The following is a 12,071-nucleotide window of genomic DNA, read 5'->3' on the forward strand; positions in this document are numbered from 1 at the left end:
AGTTTCCTCAATAATGAATTTTGATTTTGGTTGTTTTCACTATGCGGTGGCTCTGATATTAAAACACAATCTTTTGCTTTAAAGTTGCAAAAAGGTTTTTGCTTTTTGTCTTTTTATTTTGGAGTACTTCACAGCAATTCAGAAAAGACATGGTGATGTATTCTTATTAAAGCTGAAGTGTGTTGTTTCTGCATTACTAGCGTCACCAAATGGAACTGCAAAAATAATGACTGTTTTCAAACAGTTTTCCCGAGTACTCCCCCATCTGCCATAGTCCTGCCCAAAACTCACACCATTGGTTGAGGCAATGTTGCTTTTCTGTTCTGCTGGAAATCTTAAACGGAGCAGTACTGACCCCATTTACACCTGATATTAAGATGCATTTTTGGTTTTTAATGAATATCCTGCTCTGTCTTTCCAATACAATGGCAGTGGATAGTGCCTTCCTTTAAAGCTTAAAAAAGGACCAAAGGTATCATAAAAGTAGTCCTTGCAACTTGTGCGTCATATTCCAAGTTTATTGAATACATACAAAAGGTTTTGGTGAGAGACAACCAGCAATTTATCTGATTTTTCTACAAAAATCTTCCATTATGAATGCACAAGTGCTTTGAGAGAAGCTTGTTCATGGTGGAATGCATCTTCATGCAAGAACTTGAGTTGTTTAGTCCTTTTTTAAGCTTTATTTTGAAGCACCATTCACTGCCATTGTATTCAAAAGAAAAGTCATACAGGTTTGGAACGAGGGTGAGTAAATTATAACCGAATTTTCATCTTTGGGTGAACTATTCCTTTAGCACACTTCAGCTTTAAAGGTGCACTTAGTAGCTTTTGTCTTTGTGGCATCTTAGACATACACTGACACCTAGTGGCTTGGATGCAATATAATTTCAAATCAATAGTTTTCAGTTTCACATGCCTTTGTAGAAATTTTGTATTCACAGTCAGCCATGATTACTTTAATCAATAAGTGAAATTGTCAAATAACAGGACGGTTACTGAGATTTAAGCGAGTAGTATTTGGCTGGTCATGTGATTCTAACATGGCTGCCCCCATGTGGGTGCCCGCTCCATGCAGAATAAAACAGCTTTTTTAAGGTTACTGATATGACTGGAGTCTTCATTTTAATGTGAGTGGTCATGATTTCCTACATATATTGCAAAAGTACAATTCATGTCTTTAGAAGTTAAACTTTTTTAATGAGGAATAAAATTACTGAGTGCACCTTTAAAAAATCAGTCATACATAAATTGCATTTGATTTTGTGTTGATTTTTTAATTAGAGACATCTCACTTTATTTTTTATTACCTTATGGTTCAGCATTTAAGCAAGCATTTTTGAGAAGGCGGATGAAGTCATGAGACAAGGCAAAAAGGTAAAGAGAAGCGACTGGATGACTATTAAATTTATCATCATCAGTTTACCCTTGTAATCTCACAATATGAGACAGTGAGCTGGGAAATGTTTCATCAATTACTTTGATGGACAACACAGAAATAAATGTCAAAGTAATGAACCCTGCCATCAAACTGTAATCTCCAGGAAAATTTTGTGGAGGAGAAGCCCTCCTCAAGCTCAGATAATCGCCATGCCCTGCCCTGTCTCAAGGCTGCCGGTAATAATGCAGACAGCTGGATCTCTTATTGGACACACCAGCAGGTATTTATCTTGCTGTAGAACACAGAGAAGAAAGGTAGGGAGCTACTGGCTGTATTGATGCTGACATCACCTAACCGCCTCAAATCATTTTCCAGTCTTTCTTTGTGGATCCTCCCCTCCCAGCAACTCGGTTTCTGGCCATTAATAAATCTGTCCGTCTCCCCGTTACCTGCTCTTTGAAGGTGGAGAGCCCCGCACTTTCACATACACGCACTGCTCACAGTGTTGCATCTCTCCGCCGCGGTGTGTGTGCCTGTGTTAACGCACGTGTGCACCATAGAGAGAGAGAGAGAGAGAGAGAGAGAGAGAGAGAGAGAGAGAGAGAGAGAGAGAGAGAGAGAGAGAGAGAGAGAGAGAGGAGAGGGAGAGGAAGGGAGAAGGGAAAAGCGAGCAATCGAGAGAACGAGGGGTAAAGAGACGGCGAGTGCAAGAGCGCAAGACAAAGCAATGAAATTCATCAGAACCGTTTACATCCTGTTCCTCTTTCCTGCTTTAAGCTTCAACAGCAGGTAAGAGCAGATTTACAGCTCTGGCTTTATACATCAGCCACTTCAGTCTGTCTGTTGTGGACACAATAGCTGGTGATATTAATCTGTGTGGTATGGGGCTACTGTTAAAGCTGTACTCAGAAATCTCTGCTTGTACCTCGCTTGCCATGTGAGAGGAGACTGATAGAGACACAGCACAGAAAGGCAGGTGAAAGATGCAATAGAGCTCAACTTTTTTCCTGGTTTCCTGCTCTCTGGGCTTGGCCAGCCCTGCAGACAAGACATAGACGTTCTCTTTCTGACATTGAGTGTGGCTCTTGGGGAGTCGGTCTGGAGAATGAGCAAGTTTTGTGTCAGTCAGGGCTGTGGGATGTCTGTGTATTGCAGTGTCAGAATGCATTTTTGTCTGTGTGTGTGTGTGTTTACAAGCATGCACATATTTGCACACAGAATAATGCAGCAAGGCGAAGAGCCAGAGACAAGCAAAAAAGAGAGAAGAAAGGCTAAGGATGAGTCAGGGAGTTTAAGGATTGATCATTAATTTAACTACTGATAAAGTCAAGGCTCTTCCTTTCTAAGCCCAGAGCCATATGCCTCTGGAGGACAACACCATGGCACAAGGAAAGGTCAGAAAGCACATAGCCAAGAGTTGAGCATTGACTTTATCGTCTTTTGTGTGTTCCCTTTTTTTGTGGGGTAAATTCAACAGTATTTAAAGTGTATTTGTTCTCCAAAAACATCTGCCCTTTAGACTTGTCCAGGGAGTGGCCTTAGAGAATACATTTCTTGTAATACAAACATTGAAATAGTTATTTGTAACACACTTTGAAAAAAAATAAAAAAATAAATAAATAAAAATCCTTAAGTATTGACTGTAAAAAAAGAAGGGCAGCTGTGGTTACCAGAAATATACTACAATATATATATATATATATATATATATATATATATATATATATATATATATATATATATATAAACAACAATAAGGTAGCAATTTTAGGCATCACGGTATTGCATTTTAGTGGATGTTTGTTTTGTTAATTACTGTATATTTCATTAACTAATATTGTGTTGATATGAACCAACCAAGTTGTGCTACTTAAATCTACTTTGTACTTTATAAAACTATGGCAGTTTACCAGAATAATAATACCGGTGGTAAAATAGAAGGCCAGATAACTTGAAGTTCAAAATGAGCTAATAAACGTATGTGCTCCTTGCATCCAAATATAATTTCTCACTATACTGTATATAGTTGGGAACTTACAGTTAATAAAAAGTTTTTACTGTTTGTTATAAATTACTATAAATTACTTTGGAATTTGGAATTAAATAAATTTCTTTCCAAAAAAAAAAAATAAAAAAAATAATTGTTTTATTTTAAAGGGATAGTTCACCCCAAAATGAAAATTCTCTCATCATTTACTTACCGTAATGCCATCCAAGATATTTATGACTTTCTCTCTTCTGCAGAACACAAATAAAGATTTTTAGAAGAATATCTCAGCTCTGTTGGTCCATACAATGCAAGTGAATGGTGACCAAAACTTGAAAACTTTCCAAAAATGACATAAAGGAGGATAAAATAAATTCATAAGACTCCAGTGGTTAAATCCATATCTTCTGAAGCAATATGATAGGTGTGAGTGAGAAACAGATCAATATTTAAGTCCTTTTTTACTATCAATCTCCACCTTTGACCAGCCCTGTCCAGTAGATGGCTGAATGTGAAAGTGAAAGTCACTTCCATACCAGAATGGGGAAGTGAAATTGTAGATTTACAGTTAAAAAAGGACTTCAATATTGATCTGTTTCTCACCCTCACCTATCATATTGCTTCAGAAGATAAGGATTTAACCACTGGAGTCTTATAGATTACTTTCATACTGGCTTTTGGACCTTAAAGTTCTGGTCATCATTCACTTGCATTGTGAGGACCAACAGAGCAGAAATATTCTTTTAAAAATCTTTGTGTTTTGCAGAAGAAAGAAAATCATATGCATCTGGGATGGCATGAGGGCGAGTAAATTATGAGATAATTTTTGGTTGAACTATCTCTTTATTTTTTTAGTGAGTTTGAGTGAAATGGAGTGTACTCCTGTGATCAAAGTTTATTAGTAACACTTAAACATTATAATCTCAAATCAAAAGTCCAGCCTGAATAAAGTATAGGTTGTGTGGTCATCTCATAGCATGAAATGAAATTATACTGCTTTTCACCAATTTATCACTTGCTTTTTCCTTAATGTGAGACATTTATCAATGACAACCTCTGTGAGTAACATCTCCAGGTTCTCATTAGGCCAGTGTCAAACAGGTTTGAGCTACCTTTTCAAACTGTAAGATACATTTTTCCATTCAAATGCAGATGCTATTGAATTGGAAGCATACAGCCTCAATGAGCAATAAGTTTGAATGTGCACAAAAATTTAAATCAAATGATACTTGAAAGGATGCTTTCTGTTGATATTTTGAAGTCTTTATTTATTACTCTTAATACATATGAGCAGATGGACTCAAGATGGCGCCGAGTATGGCTGCTGCGTTGCGAGCTCCGACACAACATGGTAGTGTTTTGTTTGTTTTGTTCGCAATTCTTATGTTTTTTGTCTTAGATGTTGTCTGCCCTATTGTCTACGACAGACAAACACTTTTGGACATTGGTTCAGCAATTTCACACCGTAAACCGGACTTCAAATTTCTCAATGCCGACCCGCTGTTTACAAACACGCAAGCGGAGCCCTTTGTCTGAGCAGCACAACCGCGGAAATGCAAAAGGAAAAGAGGAAACAGAGCCGGCGTTCTCATCAGAGTAAGACGCCGCGCAAATTGACCCCCGCTGCCCACTATTCTACTGGCAAATGTTCAGTCTCTGGATAACAAGCTCTGCGAGCTGAAAGCGCAGATCTCTTTCCAACGAGAGACGAGGGACTGCTGCATTATCTGCCTTACGGAAACTTGGATGTCTGCGGAGATTCCAGACTCAGCCATTGAACCTGCGGGGTTCTCCGTGCACCGAGCGGACAGAGCGAAAGACCTCTCAGGTAAAAGCAGAGGAGGTGGTGTATGTTTTATGATCAACAAATCCTGGTGTGATCAGAGGAACGTACATTCTATCAAGTCTTTCTGCTTTCCTGATCTGGAATTTCTTACGCTTCTGTGTCGACCATTCTGGCTACCAAGGGAATTCACAGTGGTCATTACCACAGCTGTGTACATTCCCCCACAAGCCGACACAGACCGGGCACTCAAGGAACTGTATGGGAGTATAAGCGAGCAGGAAACCGCGCACCCTGAGGCCGCGTTCATTGTGACCGGGGACTTTAATAAAGCCAGTTTAAAATCAGTCGCACCAAAATACCACCAGCACATTAGTTTCAACACACGAGGGGACCGGTTTTTGGACCATTGCTACTCTCCCTTCCGGGATGGCTACAAATCCCTCCCCCGCCCACCATTTGGCAAATCGGACCACTCTTCCATTCTGCTTCTGCTCGCTTACAGGCAGAAACTGAAACAGGAAGCACCCACCCTCAGAACGATCCAGTGCCGGTCGGACCAATCAGATTCTACGCTACAAGACTGTTTTGATCACACGGACTGGGAGATGTTCCGGTCCGCCTCTGATGACGACATCGAGCTTTACGCCGATAGCGTAATGTGTTCCATCAGAACGTGCGTAGAGGATGTGGTTCCGACCAGAACAATACGGATCTATCCGAATCAGAAACCTTGGATTAATAGCGATGTTCGCGCGGCACTTAATGTGCGGACCTCCGCTTTTAATTCCGGGAACGCGGAGGAGCATAAACAAGCCAGTTATGCCCTCCGAAAAACTATCAGAACCGCAAAACGCCAGTACAGGAACAATATTGAAGGACAGTTTAACACCACCAACTCTAGAAGAATGTGGCAGGGAATTAACCTCATCACGGACTTTAAAGGGAATAAAAACTCCACCATGAACACCGCTGCCTCTCTCCCGGATGAGCTAAATACTTTTTATGCTCGTTTCGAGGGAAGTAACACCGCCCTCGCGGAGAGAGCTCTCGCGGCTGAAGCTACAGAGGTTAGTTCACTCTCCGTCTCTGTAGCGGATGTAACCTGATCCTTCCGACGGGTGAATATCCGCAAAGCCGCGGATCCAGATGGCATTCCAGGCCGTGTCATCAGAGCATGCGCGAACCAGCTGGCTGGTGTTTTTACGGACATTTTCAACCTTTCCCTCTCTTTGTCTGTAGTCCCCACATGCTTTAAAACATCCACCATTGTGCCTGTTCCAAAACAATCAAAAATAACTTGCTTAAATGACTGGAGTCCTGTTGCTCTGACCCCCATCATCAGCAAATGCTTTGAGAGACTAATCAGAGATTACATCTGCTCTGTGCTGCCTCTCTCTCTTGACCCGCTGCAGTTTGTTTACTGCAACAACTGCTCCACTGATGATGCCATTGCATCTACAATACACACTGCTCTCTCCCACCTGGAAAAAAGAACACTTTTGTGAGAATGCTGTTTGTAGACTACAGCTCAGCATTCAACACCATAGTGCCCTCCAAGCTAGATGAGAAACTCCGGGCTCTGGGCTTAAACAGCTCGCTGTGCAGCTGGATCCTGGACTTCCTGTCAAGCAGACGCCAGGTGGTTAGAATAGGCAGCAACATCTCCTCATCACTAACCCTCAACACTGGAGCCCCGCAGGGCTGTGTTCTCAGCCCACTACTGTATTCCTTGTACACACATGACTGTGTGGCAACACATAGCTCCAGTGCCATCATTAAGTTTGCTGATGACACGACGGTGGTAGGTCTGATCACTGACAATGATGAAACAGCCTACAGAGAGGAGGTGCACACTCTGACACACTGGTGTCAGGAGCACAACCTCTCCCTCAACGTCAATAAGACAAAGGAGCTTGTGGTGGACTTCAGAAGAAAAGACAGAGAACACAGTCCCATCACCATCAATGGAGCACCGGTGGAGAGAGTCAGCAGCTTCAAGTTCCTGGGTGTCCACATCACAGAGGAACTCACATGGTCCATCCACACTGAAGTCGTTGTGAAGAAGGCTCATCAGCGCCTCTTCTTCCTGAGACGGCTGAGGAAGTTTGGAATGAACCGCCACATCCTCACACGGTTCTACACCTGCACTGTAGAGAGCATCCTGACTGGCTGCATCTCCGCCTGTTACGGCAATAGCACAGCCCACAACCGCAAAGCACTGCAAAGGGTGGTGCGAACTGCCAGACACATCATCGGAGGTGAGCTTCCCTCCCTGCAGGAAATATATACAAGGCGGTGTGTGAAAAAAGCTTTTTGCTATTCATTTGTAGATGAATTAGGAGTGGAAAGCGACTGAAAATACATAGGCAAAAAGGTCAATGAGACCTGTTATTATAATTGTTAGGCATGTTATGCCAGCAAAGAAGGCTTTGCTGGCACTGAGAAATCGCCGCTGCATATGACAGTATTATACATCTTTACGTCTCAGAGTAACTGGAATGAAATGTAAAAATTCTACAGATCATTTGCTCTCAGATGTTTTTGATGAGATGAAATTGTCCAACAGTGATTTTTAGTGTTAAAATGTTTTAAAATATTGCAATTCTAAAGTACTTCTATTAATAGCCAACTAAAGGCACACACATTCAATTTTATGAATCAAAATATGTGTACCTGAAAAGGATTCAAAATGGCTTTGGACAGTTTTCTGCTGGACGTTTTGCACAAGGTCACATTCTCAAGCATTGAGATAGTGTAGTGAAGCATAAAATCAGCAACCTACAACCAATCAAGTGCAGATGGAGACTTGTGGTGGTGTAAAAAGCAGCACTTCCCCTAATTTCCCCTGATTTCCCTCAGGCTGAGCATCATGAAGCCTGCTGTATGTTCCAGACATCACAAGTGTGTAAAACTACCTTGGTGAGATTCTCTACTGTTGTGATGTTTGTTCAGTACTGTACTATATGCTATATGTTTTGGTGTGCAGATCTGTACAACATCATGTTCTGTTCTAATTATAATCTAGCACAATATTTAAAGTCAATGGTGTGAGATGAAGTTGAGGCAACCTTTCTTGGCCAGTTTTACCTACTTGAAGTTCATTAACTGTGAAAGCAGTAGTTCATAAAACAATCAAGGGTCATATTTCAAGAACTGGAACAGTTTTCCAATGATTTCAGCATATTAAGCATGTTAACTTAGAGTAGAAGGGGCAGTGGCTTAGAGCTCATGGATAAAGTCAAATATCACACATTTCCAAATTATGAATACAGAAACATTGATGATAAATTTCAAAAGCATGGAGGTAAAATTTGGACCTCCATTTATATATATATATATATATATATATATATATATATATCCTCATTCCATTTCTTCTGTTCAAAATTTTTTTTATAACATATGTTTATGTGGCTCTCATTTAGATATGCAGGATCCCAACTCAGCAGTAAATAGCACTCGTGCCAGCAGTAAAAATGCATTCTTGCAATCTACACCAACATTTCATTAATTCTGCTTACTGGTCTGCAAAGCACAACTGACAACTGTATTGAACTACACATGTATAAATCAGTAAGCCAAATTACAATATTCAGCATTTTATGCAGAGAGATGATTACATTATGCTGCACAAGCATGATGTTTGGTGAAACCTACTCCAAACAGAATTGTATGGAGGATTTCATTAGAGCCCCATAAGTAGTACAAAATAGCTAGATGAGGTGAGATGTTGGCTATGTAAACTAATGGAATTCTTCCAAAGCCACATGTGAATGACGTGCCTGTGCAGTTGTGTGATGAATTGGTCAGCCTATGGGTGATGAATGAATTTGGAAGCTACTGGTATGTTGATGATGAGACTTCATTTGAAAGGGTATCTGTGACCTTGCTACACAACCATAAAACATAGTAAATCTTGGGCGGTAAAAGAAAATGACAAATTCTGCATGTATAAATTTTAACACCCGTAGGTTTACATAACCATTGTGGTGGGTGGGTGGGTGTGTATGCATGCTTACGCTTCATAAATCAATGCTTTGGTAATCCAACACAGTAGGCTACATGTCAAAAAAATAAAATAAATATGTATGCATTGATACAAGGCCATACACGTTATGGAATTCTTGTACCTTGTGAAAATAACATCTGGCTTTCCTTAAAGTTGCACTCAGTATTTTTCAAATATTTTACAAATAAAGAAATGTATAGTGTTTTTGAAAAATATGATTAAAAAAATGCAGTTTTTAAAAACATTTACATGAGATGAATGTCATGTTTTGCATAGATGTGGCTAGAGAGAGCAGGATCTAAATGCAGCAATCTTTTAATCCACAATCAAAAGAAGACGAGAATACACAGAAGAAGGTGATGGTTACAAAACAAGACAGTCGTTTGTGGTAACAAAAACTATTTCAAAATAAGAGTCCTTGGAACAACGGTGACTGTGACATTACCCCCCCCCCCCTTTAAAAGGCGACTCCTGGCACCCCATAGATGGATGAGGAGGGTAGGATGACGCAGAAGGTGAGGAAGGATCCTCGAAGAAGACGATCAGGTGGCCAGGGAGGAGACCCCAGGGCAAAGACTGGGTCCGGAGGTCTGGGGGGGGGCAGCCTCAGGGCTGGGACTGGGTCAGGAGGCCTGGGAGGCAGCTCTAGGAAGGGAACGGGTCCGGCGGTTGGGCCTCAGGAGGTGGAAACTTAGGGGGCGGAGCCATAGGCGGATCCAAAGGCGGAGCAGCAGGAGTAGGGACTTGAGATCCCAATAGTGGAGCCGGAGATGGGTCCGGAGACGGAGCCACAGGAGGATGGAGGATTTGGGCCTCAAGAGGAGGAGCAGGCGGAACCACAGAAGGATCGGGGATTTGAGACTCAGGTGGTGGAGATAGTGGCGGAGATAGTGGCGGAGCAGGCTGAACCGTAGGAGGTGGAGATCCAGGGATTGAGGACGGAGCTATGGGAGACACAGAGGGCGGAGCCATGGAAGGGTCGACAGAGGCAGGTTGAGCCGAGAGAGGCTCGATGAAGGCATGCGGGGCCTGGAGAGGTTCGATAGGTGGAGCAAAGGAAGGTGGAGCTGTGAGAGGCTCGAGGGGCGAAGCCAAGGAAGGCGGAGCCATGGAAGGCTCGAGGGGTGGAGCCAGGAAAGGCGAAGCCGTGGAAGGCTCGAGGGACGAGGTCGTGGAAGGCTTGAGGGACGAGGCCGTGGAAGGCTCGGGACTAAGAGCCACGGATGACTGGGAACTATCTCCCGTGGTCAAGAGCACAGGCAGAGACTGGGGAGAAGGTGTCCTTTTCCTTCTCCGGACAGCTGGGAGTGTTGTTACGGGAACGGTCGAGGCCACAGGCATCAGCTCTGGGATGGTAGGGCCACAGGCATCGGCTCTGGGATGGTCGGGGCCACAGGCATGGGCACTGGCTTGTTAACTGTGGCGGGCATGGGCACTGGCTCGTTAACCGTGGCGGGCATGGGCACTGGCTCGTTAACCATGGCAGGCATGGGTACTGGCTGTGGCCCAGGGTTCCTGCCATAATTCACAGCGTATGGAGAAAATGCCACCTCCGTGGTCTTTACCGCTGACTGCGGCGGGAAATTTATTTAGGGGGGGATGTATGGAGAGGAGTTACCTTGGAGACAGGGGCCATGGAAGGCTTGGAGCAAGGAGCCATGGAAGGCTTGGAGCAGTTGTCCTTATCCTCCTTTCCCATAGTGAAGGGTGAGCCACAGAGTTCCAGAGCCACCTCCACGTAGTCGGCCAGCATCCAGTGCGGATCCGCCGGAGGCATCAGTTCCTTCAGTGCACTATTCAGACAAGCTCTGAAGAAAATCACCAGAGAGCGGTCTTCATAGGGCACTAAATTCACCAGTTGGAGAAACTCACGGACATGATCCTCAACTGGACGGTCCCCTTGCTTGAGGAGGAGAATTCTCACAGCCATTTAGATCCATTTAGTTGGGTCAGTTCTTCTGTCATGTTTTGCATAGATGAGGCTAAAGAGAGCAGGATCTAAATGCAGCAATCCTTTAATCCACAATCAAAAGAAGATGAGAATACGCAGAAGATGATGACGACGGTTACAAAAACAAGACAGTCGTTTGTGGTAACATAAACCATACAACAATGAACAAGAACTGACAATGATGGAACTAAATAAGAGGGTATTTATACAAAAAAGTGCTGATGAGGGAATGGAGAACAGGTGGCTGTGATGAGGGCAGTGCATCCTGGGAAATGTAGTTAGGGGGAAATTAAAGACAAGACAAAACTATTTCAAAATAAGAGTCCTTGGAACAACTGTGACTGTGACAATGAAGGCCATGGAGTGGGTCATGTCATGGCAGCAACATTTTAAGATCATATGACCAACATACTACTCATTTTATCTCGGTGACCTCCCTGTTACTTGACACTTTTGCTCATGGAATAAATTAATAATGGCTGACTAAGAATAGTATACTTGTACAATAGCATTTGTAACCAGTGTTGAGTAAATTCCTCAAGAAAGTAATCCACTACAATTTACTAATTACTTTCTAAAACACTTCACAAAAAAGTTACTTTTTTGCTCAACAATTTCAAAATAATGTCTATGTTTCCTCCTTGTTTGTTGTCGCAAACAAGTCATATACTCTGTACCACATGTTTCTCCCTTACAATGCCTTATTAGGGGGCAAACGCCCTTCAGCTGTCACAGATATGCAAAGAGATGTACATATGAAGAATTTATGTTTAAATTCAACATACAGTAAATAATGCTATTTTAGAAATGTGTAAAAGTAATGTACTTAAAAGTAATTAACTTAATTAAAAGTCAGAAAATGTTATCTGATTACTAGAATTTAAAATGTAATGTTTTATATTACTTTTTGATTTAACGTAATTAGATTACAGCAACTAATTTCTTCGTAATCAGATT

At 42.2% G+C, this 12,071-nt stretch overlaps 1 protein-coding gene across 1 annotated transcript in view; it reads left to right on the top strand.

The window, feature by feature from the left end:
* The first annotated feature begins 1,856 nt into the window (after nt 1-1,856).
* The window catches only part of LOC127416826 (leucine zipper protein 2-like), a 180,699-nt gene continuing 170,484 nt past the window's right edge, over nt 1,857-12,071 (top strand). Inside the window, exon 1 of the mRNA XM_051656389.1 lies at nt 1,857-2,170. Within this exon, the coding sequence (XP_051512349.1) occupies nt 2,109-2,170 (62 nt within the window). The 5' untranslated portion in view covers nt 1,857-2,108. The remainder of the gene's footprint in view (nt 2,171-12,071) is intronic.

This window comes from Myxocyprinus asiaticus, chromosome 26 (genome assembly GCF_019703515.2).
Source record: "Myxocyprinus asiaticus isolate MX2 ecotype Aquarium Trade chromosome 26, UBuf_Myxa_2, whole genome shotgun sequence".
Lineage (NCBI taxonomy): Eukaryota > Metazoa > Chordata > Actinopteri > Cypriniformes > Catostomidae > Myxocyprinus > Myxocyprinus asiaticus.